General features: G+C 38.8%; 1 protein-coding gene across 3 annotated transcripts in view; it reads left to right on the top strand.

Moving 5' to 3' along the window:
• RET (ret proto-oncogene) overlaps window positions 1-15,301 on the top strand; it is a 129,981-nt gene that overhangs the window by 67,513 nt on the left and 47,167 nt on the right. For all 3 annotated transcript variants that reach the window (XM_039482464.1, XM_039482465.1, XM_039482466.1), the window contains exons 2-4: window positions 9,909-10,160; window positions 11,218-11,511; window positions 12,628-12,869. In XM_039482464.1, coding sequence (XP_039338398.1) covers window positions 9,909-10,160; window positions 11,218-11,511; window positions 12,628-12,869 — 788 coding nt within the window. The remainder of the gene's footprint in view (window positions 1-9,908; window positions 10,161-11,217; window positions 11,512-12,627; window positions 12,870-15,301) is intronic.

Genomic DNA, 15,301 nt, shown 5'->3' with positions numbered 1-15,301 from the left:
ACTGTGAATGGTCTCCTAGAATGTATTAACTGCTTATGCTAATAATCTGTTCCACTTTGTATTTAGTATTCTGAGTACATTTCCCAGACCTGAAAATCTCTGTAAGCTTGAAAGATTGTCTCTCTGATGCATAAAAGTTGGTCCAGTAAAAGATATTACCTCACCTATGTTGTCTCTCTAATACACCAGGACCAACATGGCTACAGTAGCACTGCATACATGGTTCACATAGTCCTGTACCAAAAGAAAGAAGGAATCTGGGTTTCTGAAGAACTTGCCGAAATCTACAACTATTGTCTCCATCTCTTTTATTTGTGTCTCATGCACGATATCCATAGAATATATAATAGTCTCTAATTGACTAGTGTCACGTGGGGAATGGAGGTATGAGAAATCCAAACAATGTTGGCCAAAATTGCACTTAGTATAGCCATTTGCTTTCTGTCAAACTGCATACTTCTAAATATATGCTCAATCTCTGGGAAAATAAATTGAGAAAAACATTTTAAGATTAACTAACACTTGTTTTTTAAAGTGATGCTTCACAGCAACAAGGCATCCCAACCTTGCCCTCTTGGTGGAGTTTAAAATAGAGAAAGGACACCTCCTATCATCATAGCAATTAAAATGAATTAGAAATACAGAGAATTGCTCTAACTCACCAAAAAATGTAGAGAGAACTTTTCAAATGAACAAATGGGAATTAGGCACTCACCTCTCATTGATATTTATTACGTTGGGGACTGGAGGAGAGCTGGACAGGAAACAGTGAGAATTTTTGAGATTTAAAAAAAAAAAAATTCCCATCCCAAAATGGGACAAAATGTCAATCTCAAAATTTTTGCAAACTCAGAATCTAAAAAAATTGCTTGGGTCAAGCCAATTGAAAGGTATAAGTTTGCTAATTTTGAAATGTTCTGTTTCAATTTTGACCTTTTGCATTTTTTATATGTTCTTTACTATAAAATAAATTTCAAAACAAAGTCATTTAGCTCTGAAAAACTGAAGTTCTTTGTTTAGAAAATGTCACAATGGGACACTTGGACAATGTTGAAACTTATTCCCAATTTTTTTTAAATGGGAAATTCATCAAATCTGACCCTTTCCTGTGAACATGAATTTTGTTTTTTTCAGGGTTTTGGGGTTTTTTCAGCCACAATATCTAGGTTTTTCTCAATAGAATGCATATGGAGTGCTGCTGAAGCAAATAATAATGAGAGAGAGATACATTTAGACTAAATTAAACCAGGCCAGTTCAACAAAAGTGTCCCAGAAACAGATCTGGATGTATTTTAGTTTAGGATTGCTTCTGCCTACCATTATCTCCTCAAAATTCCTGAGAAATCGTAAGTATCGTATTGCATGAAACATATGTGTTCCATTTACATTGCTGCTATTGCAATAAAGTCTATCACTCACTATCCCTTCTGTCATTTTTACATGTTTGCTACAGGTGACATGCTACCAGTAATCTACTGAACTCTCCAAAGTTCAGATATAAACTTAGGCTATGTCTGTACTTGGAGCTGTGGGTGAGTCCCAGCTTGAGGAGACATACTTGGGCTAGCTCTCATCAAGCTAGTGTGCTAAAATAGAATGTAGCCATGGCAGCATGAGCCCGTCCTCCCATTGGTGCTGTGGTCTGCTAATGCAATAACGGCACAAACTTCACTCAGTGAAGTAATGGCAGAATCTGATTTCGGTCCTCATAAAGCAGAGTATTGGCTAAGACTTTATAAGGCATTGTCTAGGCTCAAGGCATAACCACATACAGGGCTTGAGTCACATGCAACAGGAGGAGTTACTCTGCGTAAGGGGGGAATTGACTCCCTCATGATGTTCATGGGGAGGACAGCTGTAACTGACACTGGGGCTACAGAACACCTTAAACTGTGCTGCGCATGCCCCTTTCTGGCTAGAGCTGCAGCTGTGGAGTGGAGGTGCACTGCTGCAACCTCTCTCCAGGCAGAATTTCTTCTGCTGCAGGCCCTTTGCCCTGGTTTATTGTGGCATAACTATAGGCTGAATCAAACTCTCAGCATACCGAAGCATCCAATATGCATAGTTCCCTTGTAATACCTTACAGTGGGTCATGTTTTAGCTCAGAATTTTTTTGCTTTCAAATTTTTAAACAGATAAACAACAAACTTCCTTTTCCTAACTGTTGTAATTAAAAAGGGAAGCATTATCTCTCTGCAGTGATATGTACTGTAATACGTACATACTGTAATATATCAGCTATCCCAATGGAGCAGTTATGATTTAACCAAATTTTATATATTAGATCCATTCACAGATGTTCTAGTAGTGTCTTCAAAGTGAATTATTATAGTACAGAGTCTACATAATAGCACATATGCTCTTGATCACTATTAACATTCTGCCTTCTTACTCCATATCTCCTAATAATTCTCAACCAGGACCATTTCTGAGATGGTTTCTATTCCTGAGATTGCTCTTTTTTTCCCCCCTGAACACCAGTGAGGTGATGAAGGCTTCTCTAAAGAGCCTCTCATTTAAAATTCTGCCACTGGATTGAGTCCCCTGCATGAAATGCAGCTTGTCCCCTCTCTGGCTACTGTTAAATCAATCCTGTCAGAAATGACATATCCCTGGGACTCATCAAAATATTTCTGAAGGGCAATTTGATACTTGTGGAATGGACAAGGTATTTTCAAAGAGTTTCCCGTGGAAAGATAACTCTTGCAAGGTTCTAACTCCACATGTCCCTCCTTCATACTATATGAGTTGAACTCTGTTCCATACTTTCTGTATACTCTTCAGGGACTAGGTATAAACATTTCCAGCATGTGACAATATAGTGTTCTTGCCAAGTAGCTTCCTTGGCTTTTGGTCATGAAGAAGTGTTGGTGTTTAGATAAGTAGATTCCTTGATCTTCTCTTCTGCAAGGACCAGAAAAGCACAGCTTACTGCAGACTAAGTGGGAAGAGAGGAATTTTGTGGGAGACCCCTGATTGCAGATATTGGTAGTGTATCCCTGCCACATGCTCCAAGTCAAACGTCAGGGAGATGAATATTCATATTGGACCATAATGGCCAATAAACAGTAGTCAAAATAGGGACACAGTGCTAAACCCCCCATCTAACTGATTGTTGAAATCTGATGCTGTGCCACAAATGGTGGAATATTAACAGCAGACTCCCATGTTTGTCAGCTAATATCATTTTCTCCTCTACTCTACAAATGTCCTGGCTTTAGAGTCAGGACTGATTAGGGGCATGTTATTAATGTAATCATACACCCATTTCAGTAAGGCATAGAGTAAATTCTTCAGTATGGATTTTGTTCCACATCAGGGAAAAGTTTGTTTCTCATAAATTGTAACACTAACTCCCAACAATATGGAGAAGGCCTGAGTAAATTTTGCTGGAGGAAATTGGTTGTATCACATATGTATATATTATTAGTTGAAGGAAAACCAACTCTTGTTCCAGTTTCCATATTGCTGCTGAGAATCATTTTCCCTATTATTTTAACTCTCAAGCCAATTAAAGCTCTGTTAATGCAGTTCATATTTCAGCACATGAAATATGGTGGGTAAGATTACCCATACATCTAGCAGAATAAGACTAACCAGAGCCAGTGGTTGCAAGTTGAAGCTAAATGAATTCAGACAAGAAATAAGGCACAATTTTTTAACAGTGAGGGTAATTAATCATTGGATCAACTTACCTAGGGATGTGGAGATTCTCCATCACTTGAAGTCTCTAAACAAAGACTGGACATCTTTCTAAACTATATGCTTTAGCTCAAAGAGAAGTTATGGGCGTGAAGCAGAAATTATTGGGTTACATAGATTTAGTCTTTGGTCTGTGTTATGCAGGATCAGACAATATGATTATAATGGTCCCTTAAAGCTTTCCAAGCTAAGATAGAACCTGAGAAAATAGAACTGGTTAAAATTTTCCAAGCTGCAACTTTTTCAACCAAAATGAGAAAACAAGTATGTTGAATACATGTTATATAAGCAACTGTATGAAGTGAGTTCCTGTGCACCCTGTGAGTAGGGCAGGAAGACGTTGGAATTTGGCTTTGGTTCAGATAAGCCATTGTACATTTGAACACTTAGCTGAATCTGACCTGAACAATTTGAATCTGCAAAACTCATCTTTTTAAAAATCTGGCTCCTTGGAGATTAGATTTTTTCTTTTGATGTTTGAACTGCTTCTCATTCAGGTCAGGACTCAGAAAAACCAGAAAAATAGGTGGTAATGTATAACATTCTCACTTCTGCTCCCGGCCAAAAACTAGAAGTGTCTAGCAGAATGATTAGACCTTAAACAAGTTTTGTTTTATTCCTTTTTAGAAATGAACTTTCAAGTTTTAAGTGGGTTTCTTTCTTTGTTGAAACTGGTTCTCCCAACCCTACTTTCAAGACCCAATGCCGTCGGCAAAAGTAGAGAGAGTAGCGGCAAATGTGTATATTTTCATTTTTCAGTGATGATGATGATTTTTATTTTTTTTTTTTGACATGTTTCAATTGTCTTTGTCTTTAATAATTAATCTTCTCACTATCTCTTCCAATGTATGTTATCCAAAGGACAGCAGTTATACTCTGAAAGATGACTGTGAATGTTGTTAGTTGTTTATTTGTTTTTTGTGTCTTTTGTTTTTTTTTATTTAATAAAATAAAAAAAAAAAAAAAAAAAAAGTTTCTTCTTCTGCCAACTCAACTCAACAAAAGATCAGAAATTCTCTTCTCTTTTATAAAAAGGTGCAAAAGGTGCTGCAACTTGACACAAAATTAATTAAAAAATTATTATGGCTAGCCAGCCTAGCTCCTCCTCCTCTCCTCTCCATGGATCCAGCATAGATGGCATAGTGATTGTTTTTTGAAAAATTTAAGGAATGAAATGAAAATAATCTATCATGAGAAGAAAGGAAAGAAAGCTCTCCTCCTTCATATAATAAATATAGATATAGATGAGGAGTGTGTGTGTAGTATGTGTGTGTGTATGTATATGTAAGACCTGACCTGAACTACCTGTTGCAGCTACAACTCTTGCAATGGGTAAACATTAAGCACAATAAATAAATGGAGGCATACAATACATACCATTAAACAACACAGTATTTTGTAATAATTTGCATTGTGTGTATTTAACAGTGTGAATGTCCATTAACATGGTCAATTCATTCAGAAAATTCAGAAATAACAAAATAAGAAAAATAAAAAAATAAAATCCAAAAAATCTATAATGTGTTAATGTGTGTGTATCTAATATAATTAATAATGTAATTAAGCTATATTGCCACAGCTGAGGTGATGTAATTATGTTCCCAAATGAGGAAAGCACTTATGCAGACATTTAAGTTCCAATGAGAGGTAAGCATATATTTCAAGTTCAGAATATTCTGAAGTGCTGTCCCGAACAGGGATGTGCTCCTGAATCACCATCAAAGCCAAGACCCAATAAAGTGCTAATTACACTGCCAACATTCTATTCCAAGGGTTTTTAGTTTTGAAGAGGGGAAGAAAAATCACCCTTTCCTACTAGCAATAATGTATCATGTTCAGCTTACAAGTGAATTTATATTTTTAACACATTTCACAATAGTTGATCATGCTGCTTTATATATAAGCCCTAAACATCTCTTTCAAAATTCTAAGCTTTATTTTCCACATTACCCAATGCCAGATTAGATTTTGGATTGCAGCCTTTTTCTAGCATGTGAGTTCCTACTGTGGGTACTAGTTATGACAATTTGGGTTTGTTTTTTGTTTTAAAAAGAGGAAGGTTAAAAATACAATGAATTACTAGTCCCTGTACAATTTAAAGCCATGATCCTGCAAACACTTAGGGGCAGAGTTCAGAGCCAGATTTTCAAAAACGCTCAGCACCCAAAATTCTGAGCTCTTTTGAAAGTCTGGCTGCTGATGAAATTCAAGCATTGGAGTAGCCACTTTACAGTGAAACTTTTCGGATGCATAGAGTTAAACACGTTCATTAGTTTGCAAGGATCTCAGTTACTTAAATGGAATCAAGGTGTTCTGAAAAGCACATCAGTGTTATAGACCTCAGGGTTCGAATTAAGTAAAATTCTCGTGTTGAAACACAGAAATCATAATTGCTAACATTTTTTGACAAGCCTGGTTTGCTTTCTCCTTGTGATAGGCCCACTCCTTGTAAGGTGAATGATATTTGGCTCAGTTGTCCGTTACAAACTTTACTGGCCTAACTGAGAAGGAATAGTGGCTCTCTTGAAAATGCACAGTGGTGTATTTTAATGTTTTAATTTTTAATCAACAATCAATTCAGTACAGTATTAAAAGGTACATAAAGCAAACGTGTGTTTGAATTGAATCATAGGAATTAGCAATTGAAAAGTTCTATTAGCTCATGTAGTCCTCCCGCCTACTATTGGATAATTTATTTGGATCTCACCAAGAGGCGTTTCCCCCAGTATTCAGGTTAAATTTAGACCATAGGCAGGGACCTTGCCTTCTTTTTGGTTTGTATAATCTTATCTTCATTAATTTACCTCTATTTTGTTGCTTCTTTTACCACCTTAAATAATTTTTTTCACTCCTCTTTGCATCTTTCCGATACAAGTATGTCTCTCCTTAGCTACGTTATACATATTTAACTCTTGTATCTCTGAAAATATTGAGTTGCAATGACGTGCGGAGATAATGTTTGCATGGCCTTCAGTTAGAAGCAACAGTAGATTGAATGGGCCAAAAGTATGTCTTTAAAGGTGCCCTTACTAACAGTGTGTGCTGCTGACAAAAATCTCAGTGCTGAGTATCAAATGCAAATTGTTTTGGGGAAAGAAAAGAAAAGAAGTTGGGGAATGGGGGGTCAGGAGTCACCGTTTTTTAGCTTCCCCCTCCCCCACCAAAAATCTATTATATGCTCTTTTTAAAAGATTACAACTGGCTGCCTTCTTAATTCAACATTACTTTGGTAAGTTTTTGCCTGCTTTATAAATTTATTTAATGCAAACTACGTATAACTAAGTAACAGTCAACTGTAAAACATGAGGATGTGATTCCATGCAGCAATGCTGATGATGTAATCATGAGAGAGAGTACTGTGGCTTGTGTAGCGTTTCCAAGTGACATCATAGGCCTTTAATTCACAGTGGGTTTGCCATCTTCCTTTTCCTTCTTTAAAATGGATCCTTCAGTAACGTGCAGCTGAGGAAATGTTAGCCCATTGCTATTCTGAAGATGCTTTGGCAGCCTACTTCCCATTTCTGCTGGGGCATCATGGGAAAATGTCCAGTAACAGAGGGTCCAGTTTTGAGCAAAAAGGGCTTTGCACCAATAAACTGGACGAGGTAATATCTTTTATTGGACCAACTTCTGTTGGTGAGAGAGACAAGCTTTTTGAGCTTACGCTGAGCTCTTTTTTGAGTCTGGGAAACTAACTCAGAATGTCACAGCTAAATATAAGGTGGAACAGATTGTTTAGCATTCCAAGTTAAGAGGCCCATTAATATCCCTCCAGTCAGAGGGAGGAAAAGAAGGGGAGGGGAGCAGCTAGAGGGCAAGTGTTGTAAGTGGGTTACAGATTGTTGTAATAAGCCATAAATCCAGTGTGTCTGTTCAGTCCATGATTTTTAGTGTCCAGCAAAGTTATGAATTTAAGCTCCTAGACTCATCTTTTGAAAGTGTTGTGTAGGTTTCCTATGAGGACTCATAGGTCAGATATAGGGTGATCATTTTGTGAAAAGTGTTCACCCATAGGTGATGTGGTGTTTTTGTCTTTTATCATTTTCCTGTGTGAGTTCATTTGAGAGTATAGTGATTGTCAGTCACTCAGATACCATAGACAGTGCTGTGAGGAGAAAGTCCAGGATATACACCGTGACACACTCAACAATGCCTTCACCAAACAAGGACACTCCACCACAAAAATAGATCACATCATGGAATGGCCCACCCAAATACCTCAAGAGAACCTGCTTCAATACAGAAATAAAACCTCCTTTAACACACACCCCTAGTTGTCACCTGTCCCTACAAGGAACCCATAGTATCAAACAACTACAAGCCATACCCAATGAGAAGCCCATCCTGAAAGAAATCTTTCCTGATGCACCAATTTGAGCCTGCAAACAGGCCCCCAACCTCCCCAAGCTCATCATCAGAAGCAAGCTCCCCACAGACCAGGACAGGCCAAATCAAAGCTGTACCAGACCCTGCCAGAACAACATGCAAAAACTGCAGATATATTTCCACTGCTACAATGATCAACACCCCCCCCACACACACACACTACAACACACCTTTCAAGATCCAGGGGTCCTACACATGCCTATCACAACATGTATTGTATCCATCCAGTGCACTAAATGCCCTAATAGCAACTATGTGAGGTGAAACCAGACAATCACTACGCTCTCAAATGAATTCACACAGGGTGAATGCATCCTAATTAATGTAAATGTCTACAACCAGGGAGAGGAAATAAACAGTACAGAGGCACAATGGATCAGTCAGATCCATTGCATTAGAGAGAGAGAGAGAGAGAGAGAAAATTCCTTAATTGGTGTTATCAATCCTGAGTTTTTATATCTCTGAGACCTAAAATCTTTGTATGAGTTGTAAATTTTCTTAAGCACCTTCATGGGGAACAGAATATTGATAATAGAGGGCTCTTCAATCTACTGGCCAAAGATAAAACAAGATCCAGTGGCTGAAAATTGAAGCTCGATAAATTCAGCCTAGAAATAAGGTGCAAATTTTCAACAGCAAGGGTAATTAATCATTGGAAGAATTTTATGAAGGGCTGGGGTAGATTTTTTTCCATTTCTGAACATTTTAAAAACAAAATTGGGTGTTTTCTAAAAAGATATGCTCCAGCTCAAACAGGAGTTAATTCAGGGAAGTCCCATGACCTGTGTTATGCAGGAAAGTCAGGGTACGTCTACACTGGGAGGGGGGATCGATCTAAGATATGCAACTTCAGCTATGTAAATAGCGTAGCTGAAGTCGAAGTATCTTAGATCGAGTTACCTACCGTCCTCACGGTGCGGGATTGACGTCCGCGGCTCCCCATGTCGATTCCGCTACCGCCGTTCACGTTGGTGGAATTCCGGAGTCGACAGGAGCGCGTTCGGGGATCGATATACCGCATCTAGATGAGACGCGATATATCGATCCCCGAGAAATCGATTGCTACCCGCCGATACGGCCGGTAGTGAAGACGTACCCTCAGACTGATTCCTTCTGGTCTGATAATCTATGGATTTATTTAGTGGAGTGGAGTACCATTTAATTTAGGAAAGGGCTATGGTGGGTTGGTTGGTTTGTATGGGCAGGGAGGTGTCCACAAGAAAAACCGCTGCTTAAAAAGAAGTCCACACTAGGGCAAAGTTTGAAAGCCGCTGATGTACTTACACATTTTTTGTCTGGATAGAAATTGAGTGTTTGGACTGTGTGACTTGAAAGACTGAGATTCAGCTTATGGCAATACCTCCTAATGTTTTTTTCATCTAACTGTATTTATTTCCTCAGTAAGCTTTCACCATAAATGATATTATTCAGAGAAGAAAACAATTTGTGTGAGAATGGAAAAGCAGCTGGGAATTGCTGATGTGAGTTTATCTGAAGTTTGACAAGAAATGCTCCATTAGGCTCTCTGCTGTGGCTATGGTCTTGTTTACAACTAAGCAATTTGGCTTCCAGGGGGAATTCTCATTGCTTGTACATAAATTATGGTCAAATCCTCAGCTGATATACATTGAGGTAGCACCATGGAACTCAGTAGAGCTATACCAATTTACACCAGCTCAGGATCTGGGTCTGCTGTTATATCTTCCTATGCACTTACTCGATGGAGCTTCCAGTTCTTTAGAAATGCACCTCTTATGACAATGTCTACCCAGAATTCATTCAGCTTTAACACTTCTCCTGTTGTTTGTGTTCCTTTGCAGCTTCCTTTGGTCTCTACTTCCCTAGGAAAGATTATTCTGAGACTGTCTACATTGATCAGCCAGCGGGTACGCCGCTACTGCACATCCGTGCCTTGAGGGATTCACATGGGGAAGTGGCCCACTTTCAGCTGTGCCAGCATCTCTTTATCTATCGCGTTGGAGCCTATGAAAATCATTGGTTTCAAATAAAAGAAAAAACAGGGCTTCTCTACCTCAATAAGAGTCTGGATAGAGGAGACTTTGATATCCTGTGTAAGTCTGAGAGGAGTAGCTGCAGTTGTGATACTGTCCAGAGTTGAAGCTAAGCACTTACATCTAATGGGATTTATCCAGCAGCATATGAATAGCAAACGAATACTTAGGGATCAGACTGGAAGAACTGTTTACTTACATTAAATGAATTTTGGGATTGAAAAGAACCCTCAGATAGACACAATGGTATTAAAGCCATGTGGCAAAATGAACACTAAGGCCAAGAAGAAATTGGATTCGTTGTCAAATGGTGGAGTTTCATTGGGGAAGTTTCACCAGTTTAACTAAATCAACATAATAAACCTAGACTGGACCCCAAAAGAAGACACACTTAAACCATTTTAATCCTCGCAAGTTTATCCTTATTTAGTAATTTACCAACATGTTATACCCATTTATGTGTTGGTTAAAATTTTATTTCTGCATCAGTTCAGATAGACTGATTTTAGTTAAATTGGTGCAACTTTTCTAATATAAGCAAAACCTTTAATTACAAAAACCCAGATACCTGGAGCACTTTTTGTATGGGGTAGTAAATGATCCTCTGATGAAGGGGTTAAGTGATGCCTATTTATATTGCTTGGGATTGAAGTGAGATTTTCTTGTAAGAACCATGTACCATTGAACCATAGAAACAAATTGTTTCCATTCTCCTGCTTTCAATAGACAGAACCTATATCTTGGTGGTTTTGATCCCTGAGGAAATTAGGTAGCATTAGATGAGGGAGGAGAAAGTGGTGTAAGAAATTAATGTCATAGCACTGCTGAAAAGGCCTTTACTTCTGGATCAGTTTCAAAGATTGGTAGGGTTCCACTGTGGGGTAGTCTGAAGCAATAGGAGAACTTGTAAGATCCATATTGTCCACATTAGCCTGTAATTTTTGGGTGGCTTGGTCCAACTTCAAACACGTAGAGCCTGATTTTAGAGGTGCTAAACATCAGGTATTGTCACTGAACTACTTGGTTTACTGTAGAATAATGGCTGACGGAAGGAAATTATTAAGAGGAATGTTTGCTTGTTTCTTTGTCAACTGTTTCTTTGTTTCTGTTCTTGCAGTTGGAAAAAATTGGATGTCATTACCAAAGGTGACATTTCATGTCTACCTTTCACCCCAGCCCTTCCAAGGGAAGGAATGTGAGACCCCCATTTCTGCCCTGGTGCATCTCTCCATCATCAACGCCACTGTACCAGCTTGCAATGCTCTGATGTCAAGGGAGCTTTGTTTCTCAGAAATGGATCTCTCCTTTCACATCAAGGAGAATAAACCACCTGGCACATTTCATCAGCTCCAGTTACCCCCAATACATCACCTATGCCAGAATATCAGCATTTCCTACAAATTACTAGCAGGTAAAACTGGAGCTTAACTATTCAGTCGCCTGTCATATTAATGAGATTTTTAATAGAGCAGATCTCTCCTCTGTTGGTTATTCTACTCTGCTTCCACACAAGACTTTATGGGTTTTAGAGTGGTAGCCTTGTTAGTCTGTATCAGCAAAAAGAACAGGGAATACTTGTGGCACCTTAGAGACTAACACATTTATTTGAACATAAGCTTTTGTGGGCTAAAACCCACTTCATCGGATGCATGCAGTGGAAAATACAGTAGGAAAATATATACATAGAGAATATGAAAAAATGGATGTTGCCATACCAACTGTAATGAGGGTAATTAATTAAGGTGAGCTATTATCAGCAGAAGAAAAAAACTTTTGTAGTGATAATCAGGATGGCCCATTTCCAACCATTGACAAGAAGATGTGAGTAACAGTAGAGGGAAAAATTAGCATGGGAAAACAGTTTTACTTTGTGTAATGACCCATCCACTCCCAATCTTTATTGAAGCCTAATTTAATGGTGTCTAGTTTGCAAATTAATTCAGATTCTGCAGTTTCTTGTTGAAGTCTGTTTTTTAAGTTTTTTTGTTGAAGTATTGTGACTTTGAGATCTGTAATTGAGTGACCAGCGAGGTTGAAGTGTTCTCCAACTGGTTTTTGAATGTTATAATTCTTGATGTCTGATCTGTGTCCAGACTGTCCGGTTTGGCTAATGTACATGGCAGAGGGGCATTACAGTTGGTATGCCAACACCCATTTTTTCATGTTCTCTGTGTATATATATTCTCCTACTGTATCTTCTACTGCATGCATACGATGAAGTGGGTTTTAGCCCACGAAAGCTTATGCTCAAATAAATTTGTTAGTCTCTAAAGTGCCACAAGTACTCCTCGTTCTTGTTACAAGTCCTTTAGACTTCCTCATGTGCCCCGATATAGCTTCTCCACCTTCCTTCATATCTCTTCTTAGATTGATTTTCATAATACAGAGTAAAATTCTTTCCTCTGTTACATTAATGCAACCCAAATGGATTCATTGGGATCACACCAGTATGTCAAAGAGGAGAACAATCAAACACCACTAATAGGAAAGGATTATCCCCGTTTATGCTCTGTATGTGTTGTTTCAGTTGAAGGGCTGCCTTTTCGTTACAATGAGAACACCACAGGCGTGAGTGTTGTGCAGCGTTTGGATCGGGAAGAAAGAGAGAGGTATGAGCTGATCGCCAAGTGTACAGTGAGAGAGGGCTCCAAGGAGATGCAGGTCGAGGTGCCTTTCCTGGTCAATGTGTTAGATGAAGATGACTCTGCCCCCTTCCTTCCCAATGGCACTAGCACGACGGATGCTGTTGTGGAGTTCAACAGAAAAGAGGTAGAGTTCTCTTCTGCTTGGACTCTGAGATTTTCAGTGGAAACACTGTGGGTTAGGCATGCCTACATGGAAACGTCAGGCATTGTATGTCAGCTCCCAGCATCATATGCACTAATTTACTCTACAGTCCAGAAAACTCTGACTGAATAATAAGAATAATAATATGAAGAATGTGATGACCACCTCCCTTGAGTGGCTAATTATCTGAGCGGTCATTTGACAGATTTCACTGGGTGTGTGTATCCGCCTATATATTACATACAAAAAGCTATGTTAAAATATAATTTAGGTGGGCAAGTCAATCACTGAGAAGTTGAGAAATGCAAGATTTATAGCTATATATGCAACTATGATTCTTCCCATGATTCTTCTTTGTGCAAGTACACTGACTGAGGCCTGGGTTCTGTGGAAAACAGTAGCATGTGTAATTAAAGATTGTACCATAATGCATGCACACAAGGATGCACCATGTCAAAGGCCTGCTGCAAACAAAGGAGGGGTGAAGGCTTCTCAAATAAAAGATTTCAGGAATCTTTTCTTATGGAAGGTCTTAGATAATTTAAATATGGGGGTTGCTACCAGCTCCTCATATAATGTATATTTGTGAATATCAATTGATCTTTCTTTTAGGTTTTTTTTATTCATCATGGGATTTGAACACCTGTCTGCTGCCTTGTGCATCTTTGGTGTTACTTAAAGAAACAAATACAACCAGAACAAAACCAGCAGCAACTTCCTGGAAAACTCCACTTCAAACGCTAACCAACTTTCCCCACCAACACTCCCATCCTACATGAACAGTTGTCCCTATTAGACTTTACTCTTACTCAGATATCTAGGGAAAATGATGGTTCTTGCAGTGTTCACTGAAGGTCAACAATGCCAGAGTATTTAGGGCCAAGGGTAGGATCTTGTTCTGTAGTTAAAGGGTTGTCAATGAGCAACCTTCATCACCTCTATCCTCTCTGTACTCCATGCCACCCCTCCTGCTACAGTGATTAGAGTCCAGCTTGAACGTAGGCCCAGCCCATATCTTGTATTGCTTTATAGGTGAAAACCAAGATACATATGTATAAAACTAGTAGAATAGCACTCAGCTGGGGCTTTCTCTGGGAGAAGAAACACTCACAAAAGCGTTACTAGATGGTTGTTATGCTTGAGCCATTCTGATGTGCATTCAGCATAAGCTATGCATAAAATTCCAGCAAGTGCTCAGTCACTTCCCTCCAGGGATTTCTGTCCAATAATATTTCTTTAATAGCTATATTTGTTTCCCTTGGAAGTAAACTGGATTTTGCAAATCTGTTCTGGAAAGAGAACATACAATTTTGGATGTTTGCTGCCACCTACAGGCTTGATATATCAGTGACACACACCGATGGGCATAACTAGTAGAGCTGCTTGAAAAATGGAATTCCCATCCCATAGAAAATTCTGAGACTCTTAAATTTTGTTTCTTCTCAAATCAAGATGAAACGACGAAATTTCAGTATTTGTCATGCAATGAACTAATCGGAAAATGTTTGTTTTGACTTTAATATGACGTATAATATAGTTGAAACAAACCTTGACAAAATCGATGTATTCTCATGAAACATTTTGATGTAATTAATTCAGCGTTTTCCATCAGAAAAATCTTTTGTTGGAGAACTTCCAAAATACCTCTGATAATTAGTATATTCAAACTTAAAGGAGAAAGGATTTGTATGGGAATCTCAATGGCCAATGGAATAATAACTGTACAAAATTAGTTTGAAGCCCACTGCAAGGTAATCAGAAATCCAATGTAGAGTCAATAAAGAGCAATCTAGTGGAATGAGCACAAGACTGGATCCTAGAACATCTGATTTCTGATCATGCTTCTGTTACTAACTCTCTGTGGGGCCTTAGTTATGTCATGTGGCCTCTGTTTCTTCTTCCCTGACTTTTAAATGGGGATTTGTTGTCACCTGCAACACGAATATTGAGGATTATTTTTTATTTTGATGATTGAAAACAAGGTATGATCCTGTTACTTCTGCCTTCAAACATCCAGTATTACATTTGAGTACAGCCACTTAATTAGTCTCTCCCAGGGGTTAAGGGAGAAAAATGTCTCTGCTATCCCAGCCATTCTCTGTAAATTGGGGATTAACAATTTAAAAAAATCCCACAACACATAACGGAGAGTGAACTGGAGGTCTCAGGGAGTGGAGACTGGGCACTATACGGGCCACATTCTCTTGTGTGTTCCAGCCCTTCTTGCCATTCACACAGCTGAGAATTCAAGTCATCCTAAACTCTATGAGGTTGGGGCTGGTGCAGAGCCAACCAGAGAATGAGGATCAATAACTGGTTCGCTGAGGACCCCCTCTGCTGCTCCTCACCTTGCTGACCTGAGCAGATATTGGCAGTTCCATAATTTTTGCTTGGCTTGTCATTCTCATGTTTAT

Source organism: Mauremys reevesii, linkage group 7, assembly GCF_016161935.1.
Source record: "Mauremys reevesii isolate NIE-2019 linkage group 7, ASM1616193v1, whole genome shotgun sequence".
NCBI lineage: Eukaryota > Metazoa > Chordata > Testudines > Geoemydidae > Mauremys > Mauremys reevesii.
Note: the sequence above shows the minus strand (reverse complement) of the source record. Positions and strands in the feature narration are given on the sequence as shown.